The sequence below is a fragment of the Dasypus novemcinctus genome, chromosome 1, assembly GCF_030445035.2.
Source record: "Dasypus novemcinctus isolate mDasNov1 chromosome 1, mDasNov1.1.hap2, whole genome shotgun sequence".
In the NCBI taxonomy this organism is placed as follows: Eukaryota; Metazoa; Chordata; class Mammalia; order Cingulata; family Dasypodidae; genus Dasypus; species Dasypus novemcinctus.
In genome coordinates, this window is record NC_080673.1 from 137169648 (window position 1) to 137190487 (window position 20840).

The window sequence follows — 20840 nt, forward strand, 5'->3', positions numbered from 1 at the left end:
AGAATATGAGCCAACCATATGTTGCTTACAAGAGACTCATCTTAGACCCACGGATACAAAGGAGCTGAAAGTGAAGGTTTAGAAAAAGATATACCACACAAACTGTACAAAATAAGCAGGGGCAGGAAAAGGACATGATTCAACTGATAGCGCATCTACCTACCATATGGGAGGGTCCAGTGTTCAATACCCAGGACCTCCTGACCCACGTGGTGAGCTGATCCACACTCAAAGCTGCCATGCACAAGGAGTGTGCCCCTCAAAAAGAGCCACCCTGTGTCAAAAAGGCGTAGGCTGCAGGAGTAGCAGTGCACACACAGAGAGCTGACACAGCAAGATGATGCAACATAAAAAGGAGATACAGTTTCTCTGCACAGCCATGGGTGCAAGTGGACACAGAAGAACAAACAGCAAGTGGACACAAAGAGCAGACAATGAGGGGAAGGGAAGGGCAGAGAAACAAATAAAATAAGTTTTAAAAAAGCAGGGGTAGCTATACTAATATGAGAAAAAAAGCACGTTAAATGCAAAAAAGTTATGAGACACAGGCAACCATTAGATATTATAAAAGGGACAACAGGGGAATTGTGAGAACATGACAATGCATTAAGCATAAAAGGCACAGCTCTCACAAAAACAGCAGATAAACAGCCAAAGCCTGTCTCAGGGATCTGCTTTGGGAGTCAGCAGACCAGGACACTGCTTCACAACTCCCAGGAGGTTGAGGAACATAGAGACAAAGAAGCCAAAGCAACAAACTGTGAGTTACTAAACCTCCTGGCTGGTAGGTAGGAAGGGCTCACCTCCCCAAAACCCAGTATATTCAGTGGGGGTAAAACCCCTGCTCATTTCAGCTGACTGAAAGGGGAGCAGATGTCTTTCTCCCTGCCAGATGCAACAAGGGAAAAGGGAGGGGAATTTGGGGGTTTTTCCTTCAGTGAATTCAGCCAGTGGAGCCATGTTTGAATTTCAGCTCTGTCGAGACAAAGACAAAAACCAATTGAAATACACCTCCACAGAAAGATGCATCAGTGAGCACCATCTGCTCACAGGTCTGGAAAATACATGGTAAGGAACTGCTTTTAGAGTTCTCTTTACCCTTTCCCTGGGAGAAAGTCTGTGACTCATTTGTGAGTCCCTGGCATTATTTTGGTAACTTAAGTGGGGCATTTTAAAGACTTAGGATAAGTTGAACCAAATATCAAAGAAGAGCTGTGAAAAAATAACAATAGGTAAGAGAGAAATTGATCATCACAGTAAATTCACCAAAATATCAGATGCTTAGTCATCAGCATAAAATTACAAGTCATACTAGGAAACAGGAACAGATGACAAAAGTAAACATCCTGGAGACAATTAATCAATGACGGTCACACAACTATCCTAAATCATTTTAAAATGGAACGAAAATATGACTAAAGAGATAAAGGGTGTTAAGAAGACACTGGGTGAGCATAAAGAACAATTTGAAAATCTGCAAAGTAAAGTAACTGACCTTATGGGAATGAAAGACATGGTGCTTGAGATTAAAAATATATTAGAGGCACATAAAAGCAAATTTGAAATGCTGGAACACGATAAGCACTTTGAAGGCAGAACATCTGAACTGGAAAAGACAGAGGAGTAGAAAGAGAAGAGAATGGAAAAAAAATGGAACAGGGTATCAGGAAATTGAATGACAATGCAAAACACGAACAAACATATACATTATTGGTGTCCCAGAAAGATAAAAGACTGGATAAGGAGAAGAAAGAATATTTGAGGAAATAATGACTGATAAGTTCCCTACCCTTATGAAAGACATAAATATCAATATCCAAGAAGTACAATGCACCCATAACAGAATAAACATGAACAGACTTACCCTGAGACACCTACTATTCAGAATGACAAATATCAGAGATAAAGAGAAGATTTTTTGAAAGTAGCAAGAGAAAAGCAAGCATTTTATACACAAGGGAAGCTCAATAAGATTAAGTGCTGCCCTCTCATAGGAAACCATAGAGGAAAGAAGGAAGAAGTACAATGTATTTAAGGTATTGAAAGAGAAAAACTGCTAGTCAAAAATTCTGTATCCAGCGAAGTTGTCCTTCAAAAATGAAGAGGAGTTCAAAATCTTCACAGACAAACCAAACTGAAAGAATTTGTTACAAAACAACCAGAATTACAACATATACTAAAGGTAGTACTGCAGCATGAAAGGGAAAAGCAAGGATGAAAAATCTGGAGAAGAGTGAAGAAATGAAGAATATTAGAAAGCGTAAAAAGATAAACTATGATATGATATGAAAACAGAAAGCCAAAGGTCAAAATGGATTAAATAATTACCTTTACAGTCATAACATTGAATTTTTTTTGTCTTGTTTTTAATTTTTTCTATGTTTTTTTTAAATTAAAGTTAATAGAGCACAAGGAATGTTATACTATAAAAAAATATATAAGAGGTTCCTATATAACATTGAACGTTAATGGCTTGAACCACCCAATCAAAAGACACAGACTGATAGAATGGATTAAAAAATATGAGCCTTCCATATGTTGTCTACAAGAGACTCACCTCAGATGTAGAGACACAAACAGATTAAAAGTGAAGGGTTGGAAAAAGATATTCCATAGAAATAGTAACAAAAAAAGTACAGCAGCAATACCAATTTTGAACAAAATAGACTTTATAAGGAATGAAGAAGGTCATTATATATTAATAAGAGAGGCAATTCATCAAGAAGAATTAACTATCCTAAATATTTATGCACTTAACCTGAGCATCCCAAGGTACAATGAGAGACACACAGGCAAAGCTGAAGGGAGAAATAGATGTCTCTATAATAATAGTTGGAGACTTCAATATACTACTCTCAGTAGCCAGCAATAGCAGCTATGTACAGTGGTGGAAGCTGAGAGGTGTCGAGAGTTGAGGTATTAACTTTTTTTTGTCTCTTTTGTGTTTATTATTATTATTGAAATAATGAAAAAGTTTTAATAATGATTGAAATGATGACTGTACAACTATGTGATTATAGCCAATACCTTTAATTGTACACTCTGGATGAATTGTTTGTTTTTTAACATGTATTAATTAAATTGATTTTTTATTTTTAAAAAAGGGACAACACATCAGGAAGAAATAACAGTCATAATAACTATTTCATTTGTTTGAAAAAGGGACAATCCACCAGGAAATAATAACAGTCATAAATATCTATGCAAAGAACCAGCTGCCCCAAATACATGAAGCAAACTCTGGGAAAACTGAAGGGACAAATAGACATCTCTACAATAATAACTGGGGACTTCAGCAACACACTACTCACATGATTAAATCAAACAACTAGACAAAAGATCAACAAGGAAACAGAATTGAACAATGTGATAAACAATCCAGACCTAACAGACATACAGATTATTGCACCCAAACTCAGCATGTTATACAATCTTCTCAAGTGCTCATGGACCTTTCTCCAGGATAGGCCACTTGTTAGGTCACAAGGCATATCTCAATAAATATAAAATGAGTGAAATTATACAAAGCACCTCCTCAGATCATAATAGAATGAAACTGAAAATTAGTAAAAGATGAGAAAGGGGAAATCTGCAAATATGTAGAGACAAAACAATGTACTCCTAAATAATCAGTGGGACAAAGAAGGAACCGTAAGAGAAATTAGTATATATATATTGAGACAAATGAAAATAGGAACAAAACTTACGGGAAACAGCAAAGGCAATGCTGAAAGGGAAATTTATTTCTGTAAATACCTATATTAAAAAACATGTAGGCTCTGGATGGAGGGCTGTTCTATGTCACAGGAACACAAGTTACTTTTTGTTAACCACTGTAAACCCTGTGTTCAGTTAATCATTAAAAACCTTGTAAGGGAGAACCTCTAACATTCCTAACTATTTAGGAACATATATATGTGGTAAGGGTGTTAAGTAGGGGTGTAAAGTTTTGACCTGGACAGAAAGGTGAGGGGGTTGGGGGCATTGACGCTGTTTAGCTACTTTCTGCTGTCAAAGGGTGATGAGAGAATTCCCTTCCATCTTGTCCCATGGGTTCTGATTTCTGGTTCTACAGCCCAGCATTGACATTTACAGAGCAGAAAGACACTGTTCACATATTCTTGAGTTGTTGATTGTACAATTTGGCATATGAATTGGATGAAGAACTGTATGAGACAAGGACTAAAGAGAAGCAGTGGCAATATTATCAGTAGCAGTGTTATGAGAGGTAAAAGGATTGATTTCAAGGGTGAGGAGAAATAAGAAAGAATGAGAATTAGGATAGCCATGGATTTTTAGCCTGACCTCATTTACTTTTCTAATTTGGCTTCTTCTTCTCTATTATTAAAGACCTTAAAGGATGATTTAATCATGTTTTTCTGAGAGGTTTGAGGGTCATCTTTTAAGTTTTGTAACTTTTTCTAATGTTTGGATAAGATTGTGTGATAAGTGGGTGTTTCATAAAAGCAGCCGGATAATTAAATGCCTTAAGGGCAGCCTTTTTCATGCCTTCTATTATATAGGTTAAAAAGTGGACCGTGTGGAATAGTGGTTGGAATTGTGGTAGAGCTTGCTGGGTGTTCATTGGGGTTTTGAGTGTACATGGAATCTGCAAAAACAGTAGCAGCCATTCAAATGTGGTTTTTTCAGGTGTAGTTAAAGAAGTAAGGATATGAATGTGTTCTGATATGTGTGATTATATAAGTGGGTGAGGTGTTGGAATCCTTTGATGTATGTGGCAGGATTTTCAGATAATGAACCTAACCAGTTTTTTTTTCTGACTTAAATCTGAGAGTAAGAAGGGAATGTGTATTTTAACTATGCTATTTTTCTGAGAGGTAGGAGGAATGTTGATGTTTTCGTAGAATTAAGAGGTGGAGAGGGGTTAACTTTTGTGTTTATGGAGGTGGAGATGGATGGCAGACAGGGGAGAGGATGTAGTCCAATCGAATGAGTATGGGGAGGGGAGAAAGAAGGGGCAGAAAATGGCTCAGCAGAGGGCTGAGATGTGGAAGTCAATGGTGAGACTGAGAATAGAGACAAAGTTGGAGGCACATAGGGAGGGGTGCAGAATGAGCTTGGTTTGTTGGATCAAAGTTGAGATTTTCAGGAGATTTCAGAGGTGGGTAAGAGGGAGATGAAAGTTTTTGAGGTGGTTTCTGGTGTAAAAGAAGAATTTGGTAGGAGGAACAGGACTGGCAGAGGGAGGGGCAGTTTGCTCACTGGAATTGTGGGCAGAAATGAAGGAAAAGGAAAGTCTGAATGTAAGGAGTTTCAATCTACCAGCTGCTGCATTGGATGTAGTTTTCTAAGTTTTGGAAAATTTGGAAATTGAAAATGCCATGTTTCAGCCATTGACTTTCATTATTTGGCTCCACAGAGGTTGAATAGAAAATGAATTTTTTAGGTCTGATGTCTCCTTCTGGGTACAGAGTTTGAAGGTTATGAAGGTGAAAACCTAGAGGCATGGTTTTGGGGGGAGCTGAAATTGAATTCCTCATTTTAGGTGGTATAGTAGTTTGATATTATTGATGAATTCCCAAAAGAAATATTGGATTATGTTTGTAAACTGATCTTTTCCTGTGGGCATTGGATTTGTAGGTTTACTTGATTAAGTAATTACATAAACCTCTTGTGCCAGTAGGGCATTGAGTCCCCACCGTTTGGTGGGTGGAGACTCAGAGATAACAGACATGGCAAAGGACAGAGTTGGGGCTTTTAATGTTAGAGTTTTGATGTTGGAGTTTGATGCTGAAGCTGGAGCCCCAGGGAGAGAGACAGAGCCATTGATTTGATAGTCTACAGCTGACCTTGTGGAGAAAACAGAGAAGCTGACCCAGAGGAACCCAGGAAGCCTGAACCATCACAGACATTGGCAGCCATCTTGTTCCAACACATGAAATAGGCGTTGGTGAGAGAAATAACTTATGCTTTATGGCCTGGTATCTGTAAGCTCCTACCCCAAGTAAATACCCTTTATAAAAACCAATCATTTTCTGGTATTTTGCATCAGCACCCCTTTGCATGACTAATACAGGTGGCCTGGGTGACAATAAGGATCTCTATAAAGCAAAGAACAGCAGAGATTCCAAGTGATATTCCAAGTGAGTTTCCAAATCATTCAGAAATATCCAAGGAAACAGAACCTACACTTGGAGTCAGATGCTTTTGGAGCCAAGGAGTTTTTTCTCACAAGAACACAGGCCTCCTGCCCTTGTGGACAGTGAGGTTCATTGACCTAGTACTAGGTTCTTGCAGTGGGTTATTTTGGACAATGCAGAAAGGAGAGAGAGAGAGAAGGATCCTCCAGTAGAGAAATCTTTGACTTACCCAGCTATGATTTAGTTTCTGGTGTTGGATGGGTTCTCAGTAGCAGCAGGGTGGAGATTCCTTACTAATCATTCAGTCTCAACATGACCCCAGTCTCAGGTTTCCAGCACAAAATGTTAGCAAAAAAATGGTGCTCACTTGGACATGGACGCTGACATGATTGCAGGCAGAAAGTTTATTGGGAAGCTCTCCTAACAAAAGGGGTCTGAAGAGAGACTGAGTCCACCTCTCACAGAAGTGGTCATCTATAGGCAGGAACATGCTTAGTCAGTGGGAGTGGGTTGGGGCTTGGGTAAAACCCAAGGGCCAGTAGGAATGACTAGAGTGTTGTGAGCTAGAGGTAGTGAATTCTGGAGATACAGGAGAGGTTGGTGGTGTCACGTGACTCCTTTGTCTATTCTTGTGAGGAAATGAACTGTATCTAAACATAGGCTGTGGCTGGGGGGGCTGTTCTATGTAACAGAAATGAAAGTTACTTTTTTTAACCATTGTAAACCTTGTGATCAGTTGATCATTATAAACCTTGTAAGGGAAATACCTCTAACGGTTATGACTGACCCCAAAGAAATAAAAAGGATTATAAGAGAATACCATGAGAAACAATATGCCAAGAAACTAGACAACCTAGACGAAATGGACAAATTCCTAGAAATGCACAAGCAACCTACACAGACACTACAAGAAGTACAAGAACATAACAAACCAATCACATTTAAAGGGATTGAATCAGCAGGCATCAAAAACTCCCAACAAAAAGAAGTCCAGGACCAGATGGCTTCACAGGTAAATTCTACCAAGCATTTTGAGAAGAATAACAACAATCCTAATAAAAATCTTTCAAAAAATTATCCAATGCATTTTATGAAGCTAACATCACCCTAATATCAAAGCCAGATAAGAACATTACAAGAAAAGAAAATTATAGACCAATCCCTCTCATGAACATAGTTGCAAACAAACTCAACGAAATACTTGCAAATAGAATCCAACAATGTATCACAAAACCACAAAACTTATATACCATGATGTTGCAAGTGAGATTTTTTCCTGTCATGCAAGGGTGGTTCAACATAAGAATATCAATTAACTTAAGACATCACATTAACAAATTGAAGGAAAAAAACACATAATCATCTCGATCAATGCAGAAAAGACATTTGACAAAATCCAGTATTCTTTTTTGATAAAAAATCTGAAAGATAGGAATAGATAGGGAAATTCTTCACTATGATAAAGGGCATAAAAAAAATGAAAAAAAAAAACACTGTCAATATCATACTCATGGGGAGAGATTGAAAGCTTTTCCTCTAAGATCAGGAACAAGACTAGGGTGCCCACTGTCAAACACTGTTATTCCACGTTGTACTAGAAGTTCTAGTTAGAGCAATTAAACAAGGAAAAATAAACAAAAGGCACTGAGATAGGAAAAGAGGAAGTATAAGTCTCAGCTTTGTGGATGACATGATCCTATATTTAGAAAATTCTGAAATTACTGTGACAAAGCTACAAGAGCTAATAAACGAGTTCTACAAAGTGGCAGGATACAAGATCAACACACAAAATTCAGTAATGTTTTTGTACACTAGTATTGAACAGTCTGAGGAGGAAATCAGGGATAATTTCTATTTACAATAGCAGCAAAAAGATTTAAATACCTAGGAATCAATTTAGCTAAAGAAGTAGAGGACTTATTGTAGCAGTTTGATATAGTTATGAATTCCAAAAATAGGTACTTGATTATCTTTGTAATCTGGTCTATTACTGGGCATGATTGAGTTATGGTTAGGGCTTTCCTTGGGCCACGTCTTTAACATTGAGTCTCCACCTTTTGGTGGGTGGGGACTCACAGATAAAAGACATGGCAAAGGACAGAGTTGGATCTTTTGATGCAAGTGTTTTTGATGTTGGAGTTTGAAGCCTTAAGCTGGAGCCCCAGAAAGTAAACTCAGAGAGGAAAGAGAAGCCATCTCCAGGAAGAGAAGGACTCTTAGACCAGGAAGAAGCAACCCCTGGGAAGAAAGGAACCTTGAACCCAGAGAGAAGCAAGACCCTGAAAGGGAAGGGAAGAACCCAGGAAGCCTGAACCCTCACAACTGCTGGCAACTATCTTGCTCCAAAACATGAAAATAGACTTTGTTGAGGGAAGTAACTTATGCTTTATGGCCTAGTATCTGTAAGCTCCTATTCGAAATAAATACCCTTTATAAAAACAAACCATTTTCTGTTATTTTGCATCAGCACCCCTTTGGCTGACTAAGACACTTATATACACACACAAAAAAACAAAACTATTCTAAAAGAAATCAAAGAAGACTTAAATAAATGGAAAGATATTCCATGTTCAAGGAACACTAAATATCTTGAAGATGTCAATCCTACCCAAACTGATTTATACATTCAATGCAATACCAATGAAAATTCCAACAGCGTACTTTACAGAAATATAAAAGGAAATCACCAAATTCATTTGGAAGGGAAAATGCACCTGAATAGCCAAAAACATTATAAAAAAAGAAGAGTGACATGGGAGGAATTTCACTGCCTGACCTTGAAACATATTACAAAGCTACAGTGATCAAAACAGCATGATAGATCCTAGCAAAGGAGGAACATTTGTGATGGATGTGGAGGCATTGGCCACTGGAGCTTCTTAGGGGTGGGAGAGGGAAAAACAGGTATAATTTGAGGGCATTTTCAGGACATGGGAATTATCCTGATTCACACTGTAATGACAGTTACAGGCCACTGTATATCTTTTAAAAACTTGCAAAAATGTGCAGGAGAGTATGTAAACAACAATGTAAACTATAATCATTGTTTATTGTCAATGCCCCAAGATGTGTTCATCAATTGTGGCAAATATACCTCACTAATGAAGGATGTTGTTGACATGGGGAAATGTGGGAAGGCTAGGTAGTGGGTCATATGGGAATCCCCTATTTTTCTGTGTGTAACATTTATGTAATCTAAGTTTTTTAAGAAATAAAAAAGTATATTTTAAGAAAAGAAGTAATGAGCTCAGAAAGAATTGAGTTTGTAATAGTACTGAAGGAGGATGAGAGAAACAAGTTAAGGCTTACACAGATTTTTATCTCATTTCAAATGAGAAAACAGAAACCTAGTGGCCCGCTTTCTATCAGCACCAACACCAACAACAAGATATTTTAACCAAAAATCAAACATGGATTGTGCTGTTACAGCTTTTTGTAAAGCAACATGTAGATCAAAACTTCTACCAATTATTTCAAGGTAAAAATGCTATATGCTTTCCCACTGACAACTTACAGCATCAAGATATGTTAAATTGAGACACAGAAATCACAGTAAGAAGGATCTGGGAGGGATGCTAATTGTTCTGGGAATTAAATACAATCTGATAGAAAAAAAACCCAGCATAGTACAGGCATAAAGAAAGGCATATTGATCAGTGGAATAGAATTAAGAGTCCAGAAATAAACACTCACCACTATGGCCAATTGGTTGTCAACAAACAAAAGCCATGTTAATGGGATGAAACAGTCTTTTCAACAAATAGTGCTGTGAGAACTGGATATACATAAACAAAACAATGAAAGAGGACCCCTATCTCATTCCCTTTAGAAGAATCAACTCAAAATGGATCAAAGTCCTAAATATGAAATCCAGGACCATAAAACTACTAGAAGAACATATAAGAAAACATCATAAAGACCTTGGGGTAGGTAGTGGTTTCTTGGACCTTACACCCAAGGCATGAGCAACAAAAGAAAAAATAGATAAATGGAACCTCCTCAAAATTAAATACTTTGCATCAAAGGACTTTGTCAAAAGGGAGAAAAGGCAGCCTAGCCAATAGAGAAATACTTGGAAATCACATATCTGATAAGTGTTAAATATCCAAGATATATAAAGAAATACTACAACTCAACAATTAAAAGACAATTTACCTGATTAAAAAATGGGCAAAAGAATAGACATTTGTCCAAAGAAGAAATACAAATGGCAAAAAAACACATGAAAAAATGTTCAACATCACTAGTGAAAAGGGAAATGTAAAGCAAAACTAAGAGATATTATTTCACACCTATCAGTATGGCCTGTTTTTAAAAGACATGGAACTACAAGGGTTAGAGATGATATGGAGAGATAGGAATACTTATTCACTGTTGGTGGGAATGTAGAATGTAGAATGTAGAATGTAGAATGTAGAATGGTACAACCCCTGTGGAGGAAGATGAATATAGAGTTGCCACGTGACCCAGAAAAACCCTACTGGCTATATACCCAAAAGAACTGAGAGCAGTGTCATGAACAGACATCTGCACACCAATATTCACAGCAGTGTTATTCACGATTGCTAATAGATGGAAGCAACTCAGGTGTTCATCAACTGATGAATGGGTAAACAATCTATGGTGTATACAAACAATGGAATATTATGCAGCTATAAGAAGAAATGAAGTTGTAAGGCATATGACAACATGGATGAACCTGGAGGACATTTTGTTGTCTGATGCAAGTCAGACACAAAAGGACAACTACTGTGTAATTCTGCTGCTATGATCTAATTATTTTCGGTAATATCATGGAGTTACCAACTCGAATATGAATCACCAGAAAGTAGAACAAAGTTTAGGATTTGAAATCTGTGGGTTAAATTGTTCATATTGGTAAAAAAAAAAAGTGCATGTTAATCTTTGGAAATTAAAAGAAAAAATACGTAATATTCATATCTAGAAGTACTATTATATGGATATGACAGTGGTTTAAAGCAAAAGTCTAAGGTCACATATATTACTAAAAGGAAAGCTAAAAAATATAACATAGGAATGCATAGCATAGTAATAAAGCATGTGGAATATGAATACATGTAGGGCACTTCCATCTTTGCCCTGGTCAGACAAACACCAAACTACAATACTGAGCTGAGGTGTTGCACTGAGCCGTACGCCTCCATCATCATCCCAGGTACACTTCTGCCGACACCTTCGCCAGGCTTGAGCTATAACACTAATGGAGATTTGAGCTACAACACTGAACAATCATCAAATAAATGTTTGCCTGCACTGAGAAAAAAAAAATGGGTACAAAGCATATATAAGATCATTTTTCTTTGAAACTGAAATAATATGTAAACACTGCAAGATTTTATTATCAGACAAAAAAAAGATCCACAAAAAACATGTTTAGTGAAGTGTAGTGCTTCTAAAGTACTACATATTGTATTATTCCATTTATATAAATGTAAATATAAATCAATTTATACAGATGAAATTAGATTAGTGGTTATGTAAGTCTGTTGAAGTATAGAAAGATTGAGACGAGACAGCTAAGGGATATGAGGATTTTCTTTTTGGAGTAATTGTTCTAGAATCTTTTGTAGTGATGGAAGTACATCACTGTGATTATAATAAAAGCCACTGATTGTACATTTTGTATAGATTATATGGTATGTGAATATATATCAATAAAACTGCTTTAAATAAATAAATAAATGTCCAAGAATAGCCAGAAATAGCAGTTATGTATGGCAGGGAAGCATAGATTGAGAGGTGAAGAAATTTATATTTTTTATTTATTATTGTTGTTGAAATGATTAAAATTATTTAATGATTTTTGAAGTGACATCCAGCTATGTGATTATACCAAATACCATTGATTGTAAAAACAACTAAAAAGAGAAAATTTTAGCATGCATTCACCTGTATTGTTTTTATTTATCACAAGTTCTTTTTGCCCTACATATATTATTTCTTATCAAAGATAAGATTTATGTGTTGTTTTTTGTATCCTTGGACCTTAGTAAAATTTCTGAAAATTGATGAAGGTTCAGTAAATATTTAATGGAATGAACCAAAAGAGTTAAAAATAAATTTCTCAAAACATATTTGATTTAACAACAACAACAAAAGTAATACCAAACAACCCTACTACTTCTTTCACTGTTTGCAAAGCAACTATTTTTCACCCCCTCTCATCTATCACTTGAAGTAGGATGAAAATGTGATTATGTGATTTGTCAATGTTCTAAATGTCATCACCTTGTATTTTACTTGTGAAATAAATGCATTTTCTCCCACAGGTTTTATGGAAATACCAAGGAAAGAAACCAACCACATTAGGATCCAATACTCGACTCTATGAGTGGATACCTCAGAATGACCTTCTTGGTAAGGCTATGGGTAAGAACAGCATAGAGCTGCATGAGTGACAAGTTGAGGAACTGTTCAAAAGCAAAGAAATTCAAGACTTATTTAATAATTGTAAGGCTTCATATTTTCCTCCCTGTTTTAAAACAGACAGAGGAAAATAATTACCCACTAAACTTGCAGAATTACGCTTCCTAAGGTTGACAGAAGTGCATCTTCAGTCAGTTCAGACTCCTTACCCTTCAAGTTTCAGGCTCAGTTCAGATAGCAACTTCCTGTAAAACCTTCCCTGACAATACAAAGTGTTAAGCCATTCTTTCCTAGGTTGCATTTTCTGTGCTAGCAAAGCACCACATTCTTAGCTTGTACAGAAAAGGTTTCTTTCTTAAGTGATTAATCCTGTTGTCTGTCTCTGAAATTATATTAATATAGTATAATGAAAATTTCTCCCACTTCTAACCCCATCCCCAAACTAGGTCATCCCAAAACTAAAGCTTTTGTCACTCACGGTGGAATGAATGGGCTCTATGAAGCTATTTATCACGGGGTCCCTGTGGTGGGAATTCCTATGTTTGCTGATCAGCCTGATAACATCGCTCACATGAAGGCCAAAGGAGCAGCTGTGGACGTGGACCTCAACACAATGACAAGTGCAGATTTGCTCGGAGCTTTGAGAACAGTCATTAATGAACCTTCGTAAGTACTCCTGCTTTCTAAAGGGTCACCACGGATGTGTTAAGCATCATAGTAGAAAACACCCAGGGTTAACCTGAAAGGGTGTTCAGAAGCACCTTCTTCTCCCTCCACCCCATTCCCCATCCCACACTGGGGCCTGGAAATGCTGCATCCTTGAGCACACTTCAGTCCAAGCCTGCCCCGTCAGGACTGTTGTCTGCTTTCAAAATTATACAATAATTTCTGAGATGTGTTTGAAATGGCTGAAGACAGGATAGAACCTACCCACCCCACCCTCTCCTGCCACTAAGGAGGGACCTCAGACCATGGGGATCAGACTCAGGAAGACCCCTGACTCAAACTTCACTTCTCTGTAGGCCTGCTGGCTTCTCATAGCTGAAAGCTGCAGATTTGTGCTCTAGCCATGGAAACACTCTTTAGTAAAGACTTCTTCAGAAACCTGATGCAGTAAATATCTGTAATTCATAGAAAACAGATGGTTGCTCTATAGACAGAGAGTTGGAGGAACGGGTCCCACGTCCCCCAACTGGGCAATGGGCAACACCTCAATGAGTTTGCACACCCCTCAGCCCTACCTTCCTGACTCATGGAAGGAGAGTGTGTGAAAGCATAAGGCTGAGCTGGACAGCGGCAGGCAGGCTCTGTTGGCTCACCTGGCTCCTCCCCCTGCAGTTCCCCAGGCTCTGCCCAAAGCCTAACCCCAAAGTAAACTGCCCTAAGAAGTTGAAAGTGATCTCCCAAAGCCCCGATGTATAATCAGAGTCTCCCTTGGCAAGAATGAACAAGGCAAAGGGGAATTTTTCAGTCTGTTCTTAAAAACAAAATATAATTTCTATATATGGTTCATTTTCAAATAACCACCATAATATGACAAACATAAAAATCAACTTTTTGTTTCTCTTGTTTTTTTGTTTCCTAAACTAAGTACTTTACTGAAAACGAAATAAAAATGATGACCTCAGATATCCCATCAAAATATTTTTCAAAATGAATATTTAATATTATGGCTTATATAAATTCTCAGGTTTATTCCTGAAGGATTTGTTCATTTTTTCAAATGTGTATAGGTTATATGTACTCTAATTTACACATTATAAACCACTCAGTATGGACAGAAATGGAAATGATAATTTGCCTCTTATTAGCTATTCTGGAATGATGATCACTAACACTGAGTGCAAACCATTCATCACTATATGCATAATACAGGGAAAGAGGTGTTGATGAATCAGTAATTTAATAAATATTGATTGGTACTATATGTGAATCTTTAAATAAACAATGTCATTTAACTGAAAAATAAAGTCAAATGAAACTATTAGCCTTATTAAATATTAGATACATATATTTATTCTTTATTTCTTCTCTTAAAGAGTTCACTAAGAGAAATAATATGATATATGAATGTAATATTTTGGGTCATTATTTTTACTTATGCATTTTAAATTTAGTCATTATCATTTAAATCTTTGCTATAGAAGTAATATTCACAATTTCGATTACTGATATGACTATTTTAATTTGTTAATATGCTACATTTATTAGTCTTACATTTGTTGAGTCTTTTTGCTATATTTGAAGGGATTCAATGTTTACCATCGTTCTTTCAATTAGAGATTCTTTGTACCAAATTATATTTGGATTCTTTTCTCTATTTATTATACACGTTTTTAAAAAATTATTTCAATTTTTTATGATGATGTTTAGCAATGTTCATTTTGTTGTATTTATGTGAAAATGACCACTTTTTGAGTATAATAAACTTGGTTCTCACTTTCTTTCCTTCAGAAACTTGTCAGTATTAATTATAGACTTCTGCATTACAATGTTATTTTAGAATTTTGTGTCTGTCCAACCATTTCCACTTTTTAAAGTTTTTTATTTTTTATATTGTGACTGGAAAAAAGTAATCTTTCTAATTCAAAAATGGGTTATTATATGTCCTTATGAATCACCTCATTCATTTCCTCCTGAATTATAGTGTGTCCTTACAACACTAAAAATCAAGATAATAAACAATTCAATTTTCCCTCTCAGAAATTTGCTTTTTGTTTATTATTTATTAGAAGAGCTTTTTATTTTAGTTTTTATTCTCTGCTTCAGGGAGATCAGGACACAGTTTCCTTCTGTTGAAGTATTTTGTTCAGCCCTCCTCTTTTATTTTCTCTGTAATTGTTCTAAACAATTCTGTCCTCGTAATTAATAGTGATTCTATTATGTCTTTCCTAAGAATTGGTAAATTAACCTTTTTTGCTTGAGCATTGTATGCTTTTTCTACTTTATTAATTTAGTAATAACCCTAAATTTTATGTATTTGCCTTCAGTTACAAAGAGAACATTATGAGGTTATCAAGAATTCACCATGATCAGCCTGTAAAGCCCCTGGATCGAGCGGTCTTCTGGATTGAGTTTGTTATGCGCCACAAAGGAGCCAAGCATCTTAGACCAGCTGTACATGACCTCACCTGGTTCCAGTACCACTCTCTGGATGTCATTGGGTTCCTGCTGGCCTGTGTGGCAACTGCTCTATTCTTGGTCACAAAATGTTGTTTGTTTTGCTGTCAAAAACTTAGTAAAATAAGAAAGAAGAGAAAGAGGGAATAAATCCTTCCATTTTGGCAAAAGTCAAAGTGGCTTAATTCTGTTTATACTAGGTACAACAAGATTAGAGAGAACATTTTATCTCCTTCCTTTTATCAGTTTTCCTATTCCATGACCTTAGCCTGGTGGCAAGGACCCAAATTGAATAAAATCATGATCTAGTCAGAGAGTCCTATTCTTCCCTTTTTTTTTCATGCATGTTTTCCTTTCTCATCCCACTTTCCCGACATAGGGAACTTAAGATGTACTATTGGTAAAGTCAATATTTTCATTTTTTTAATCTTAACTATTATGCTGAGTAGCAATATGCTGACTCCTGGAGAATGCAAAATATGTAAGCTGAATTTACTAGATATAGGTAATGGAGTTGACTAAATTAAAATATTCTTATGAACCATACAAATCAGGGACACATCATAAAAGATTAGCTTATTATGAGAAAATTAATGATTTCATTTTTTTAAATAAAAATAAGCACTTCTCTTTGTCACATATTGCTAGAATTAAAGCTTGAAGAGGTAATAACTGTAATAGAGCATCACAGTGTGAGAGGTTTATAATACTTCCATGGAGTACTTCCCAACTATCTGGTCTATGTTTCAGTCTTTAGCTAACAAATATTCTTGTGAGCTCTATATGTGCAAGAGACATTTCTGGGTACTACATTCAAACAACAAAGAGAACCAATGAGTTATTACTTTTTCTCAGGGAGAGAAAATATCCCCAATTTCTTAAAAGTGAACATATAGTATTCTGAGAAAAAAATATAAATATACATCAAATATTTTACTTCTGTTATAGAACTTTTCATCAACCAGTCAACTGAAAAATTAGATTTAAATCTTGACATTATATTTAAAAATCACTATATATTTTCGAAGTTATAAGTAACTGTGAGAAAAAGAAGAAATAGCTACTCTGATTTAAGATCATTATATTGTTTTCTTGCCCCTATATTCTACAAAAGTAAACTCATCAATTAATTTTCATTTTACTAAGTTTTTATAATATTTATGACTGCTTGACCAAGAATTTGGTATATTAAATACTTATAAATGTAAAGCTCTCAAACAAGACAAATACATGTATATTTTAGTTACTTTCACTTGTTTACCAGATGTATTAAAATTTTCAGTTCTTAAAAAGAGAGAAGATGCAAATACATAAAATAAGAAATGAGAAAGGAGATATCACCACTGACCCCACAGAAATAAAGACTATCATAAGAAGATACTTTGAAAAACTATATTCCAACAAAAATGACAATTCTGAGGAAATGGACAAATTCCTAGAAACACATAAGCAGCCTATATTGACGAAAGAAGAAATTGATGATCTCAACAAACCAATCACAAGTAGAGATAGAATCAGTCATTAAAAACCTCCCAACTAAGAAGAGCCCAGGGCCAGATGGTTTCACAGGTGAATTCTACAAAACATTCCAGAAAGAACACCAATCCTACTAAAACTCTTCCAAAAAATCAAAACAGAAGGAACATTACCGAAATCATTCTATGATGCCAACATTACCCTAGTACCAAAGCCAAACAAAGACACCCCAAGAAAGGAAAATTACAGACAAATTTCTCTATGAACCTAGATGCAAAAATACTCAACAAAATACTTGCTAACCATATACAACAACACATTAAACGAATTATGCACCATGACCAAGTGGGATTCATTCCAGGTATGGAAGGATGGTTCAACATAAGAAAAGCAATCAATATAATACACCATATAAACAGATTGAAGGAAAAAAATCACATGATTATTATCTAGCGATACAGAAAAAGCATTTGACAAAATACAGCACACTTTCTTGATAAAAACACTCCAAAAGATCGGAATACAAGGAAATTTTTTTAACATGATAAAGAGTATATATGAAAAATCCACAGCCAAAATCATTTACAATGGTGAAATCCTAAAATCCTTCCCTCTAAGATCAGGAACAAGACAAAGATGCCCACTCTCTCCCCTTCTATTTAGAAGTACTTGCTCAAGCACCGAGGAAAGAACCAGATATAAAAGGCATTCAAATTGGAAAGGAAGAAGTCAAAATTTCATTATTTGCAGATGACATGATCCTATACATAGAAAACCCTGAGAGGTCTACAACAAAGCTTCTAGAACTGATAAATGAGTTTAGTAAAGTCGGAGGTTATAGGATCAATGCGCAAAAATCAGTAGCATTTCTGTACACCAATAATGAGGAAGCTCAGGAAGAAATCAAGAAACAAAAACCACATATCTAATAAAGGCTTAATATCCAGAAAATATAAAAATTCTTTACCAAACAAGAAATGACAAGCAGCCTAATACAAAGAAGGCCAAAGACATGAATGGACAGCTCTCCAAAGAAGATACAAAAATGGCCAAAAAATATCTAAAAAATGTTCAATATCATTAGCCTTAAGGAAAATACAAATCAAAACCACAATGAGATACAATTTAACACCCACTGGAATGGCTGCAAGTAAAAATTGAAAATTACAAGCATTAGAGGAGATGTGCAGAAATAGGAATTCTCATTCATTGCTGGTGGCAATGGAAAATAGTGTAGACACTGTGGAAGACAGTTTGGCAGTTCCTCAGAAAGTTAATTGTAGAATTACCATATGACTCAGCAATCCTACCATTAGGTATAAATGCAAAAGAATTGAAAGCAGGGACTCAAACAGATATTTGCACATGTTTGTAGTGATATTTGAACATGTTTTCGGCAATTCACAATTGCCAAAACATGGAAGCAACTTGAATGTCCCTCGCTGATGAATAAACAAAATATGCTATATGCTTGGAATGGAATATTTTTCAGCTGTGAAAAGTAATGACTTTCTGATACATGTGACAACATGGATGAACCATGAAGACAAAATGTTGAGTGAAAAAAGTCAGGCATAAAAAGACAAATATTGTATGATCTCACTAATATGAGTAATCAGCATTAGTAGAAAATATCTTCTTGTTTTTTGCTTTGCATTTAATAAATCCTAAGTTCATTGGTCACCTGTTCTTTGATCTAACACTGCTGATTTATAAATGTGATTGTGGCTGAAAAGGTAGTCTATGATTGTAAAGGTGGATTGAAAGGAACCCAGAGAACTATCTATGGAATGTATAACAGTGATTTGGGTGGTGGATGCAGACTATGGATAAGAGTATATAAATATAGGAATTTTCTACTTTTACAAAGTGTTAAGACTATGGTGATACACTGGAAAGTTACAATTAATGTAACCTATGATGATAGTTAATAGTAATATTGTAATATTTTTGCAGCAGTGACAAAGAATATATTACAACAAATCTAAAAGACAACAATAGGGGAATGATTTGGTCTGTCAAAGGCCTGACAGTGCAAAGTACAAGAAAATGTGTTGTCTTTTATAATGGGTGTTTATGTGGGGTAAAAGCTTACAGGTCCAAGGCTGTGAAAATTCCAGCTCAATGCACCATAAGAGGCACTGTCTCACCAAAGTCAGCTGCTCCATGTTGAAGCAAGATGGCAGGCAATCTCTGCCTGATTTCTCCTTCCCCTACAGTCTTTCCTCTGTGGCTCAGCTGCTCTGCTTTCTTCCAGATTTAAGCTTCAAACTGGCATAGGGCTTTTCTCTTAAGGCTTCCTGTATCAGTCTTCGCTGTTCCACTCTCTGCCCAATTTCTGCTCTAAGTTATCAGGCAGATGGCTGAGCCTTTCTCTGGGCCTCAGGTCTTCGAGCCTTCTCCTTTCTTTCACAAGCTGGATCAAAGATGACAGAGCTCCTCTTCCTGTGTCTGTCTCAGTCTTTCTCTGTGTTTCCATTTGTGTCAGACCCAGTAAGGGGGCAGAAACCCAACCTGAGTTATGCCTTACTAACATAGACAAATCAAAAGCCTTAAAGTGATCTTATAATCTAATCAAAGACACGTTAGCTGAATTAATGCAATCAAAGGGTAATAGGCCCAGAGGAAGAGATTACTTTACAAACATAATCTTTCTCCTCTTGCGATTCGTAACATAATCTCAGAGTGCCACAGGAAATGTAAGGGGTACGGCATTTTTTCTTGTGGAGTGATGACAATGTTCTACAATTCACTGAAGTGATGAGAGCACCATTCTGTGGTGACAAGGAGAGTCACAAAGTGCACACTTTGAATGGACTGTACAAAACATGGGACTGTATAACATAGGGTATCCTGAGGAGGAAGATGAATTGTGATTAACAAAATGAATATGAGCATGTTCACTCATGAACTATAACAAATATATAATACTAATACAGGGTGTTAATAATTAGGTTGGGGGAAAATACACCAAATGTAAAATATGGACTATAGTTGGTTGTATTATTTTGATGATTCTCTTTCATACATTGTAACAAATGTTTCACAATAATGCAAGGTGGTAGTTGTCGGGTGGTGTATAGGAGCCGTGTATAATGATATGCATGTTTATTTCCTAAGTTCACAACTTTTACTGTACACTTATTGTTTATATTTCTGCATGTATGAATGATAATACTTCAATAAAACTGTATAAAAATAAATAGGGTACATTTTTAATATTGGGGAATAGTGTAAAGCCAACATTGTTCAGCACTGTCTATTTAACTTTAGTATTTACAGTAATAAATTCTGTTACTTAAGTAGAAAATTTCTTGTTTTTCTTCATTGCATTTAACAAATCATAAGTTTATTGGTCACTTCTATTTCATTTACCATAAATATACTTTCCAATAATTTGTCTTTTCAAACTTTGATGAAGCTCATTTAAAACTGTTATGTGTCATCATAATAGCAATTTGTCCTTATGCTACCATTTCTTTGTAGCACATTTATCATCAAAATGTTTCTTTCAACATTTGGTTTGTTTAAATGCTTTGATACTATTCCATAAAACTTGTAATAATGTGAAGATAAATTTATCAGTTTTTTCCCTTATCACTTCAGGGTTATTAATCCTGTACAAAAGGAATTTCAACTTCTAAGATTATTACTTGACTTCTAATTCCTCTACATTTTTATTGTCCTCTGTTATTTTTGTAATTTGTCTCTACTCTCGCTGATTTGTCACCAGATATTACGCAAACACTAACAATA

The 20840-nt window shown here is 35.8% G+C and overlaps 1 protein-coding gene across 1 annotated transcript in view; it reads left to right on the plus strand.

The window, feature by feature from the left end:
- LOC101430379 (UDP-glucuronosyltransferase 2A3-like) overlaps positions 1-15924 on the plus strand; it is a 35575-nt gene extending 19651 nt beyond the window's left edge. Inside the window, exons 4-6 of the mRNA XM_004478344.4 lie at positions 12392-12479; positions 12935-13154; positions 15479-15924. Of these exons, the coding sequence (XP_004478401.2) occupies positions 12392-12479; positions 12935-13154; positions 15479-15758 (588 nt within the window). The 3' untranslated portion in view covers positions 15759-15924. The remainder of the gene's footprint in view (positions 1-12391; positions 12480-12934; positions 13155-15478) is intronic.
- The last annotated feature ends 4916 nt before the right edge of the window (positions 15925-20840 follow it).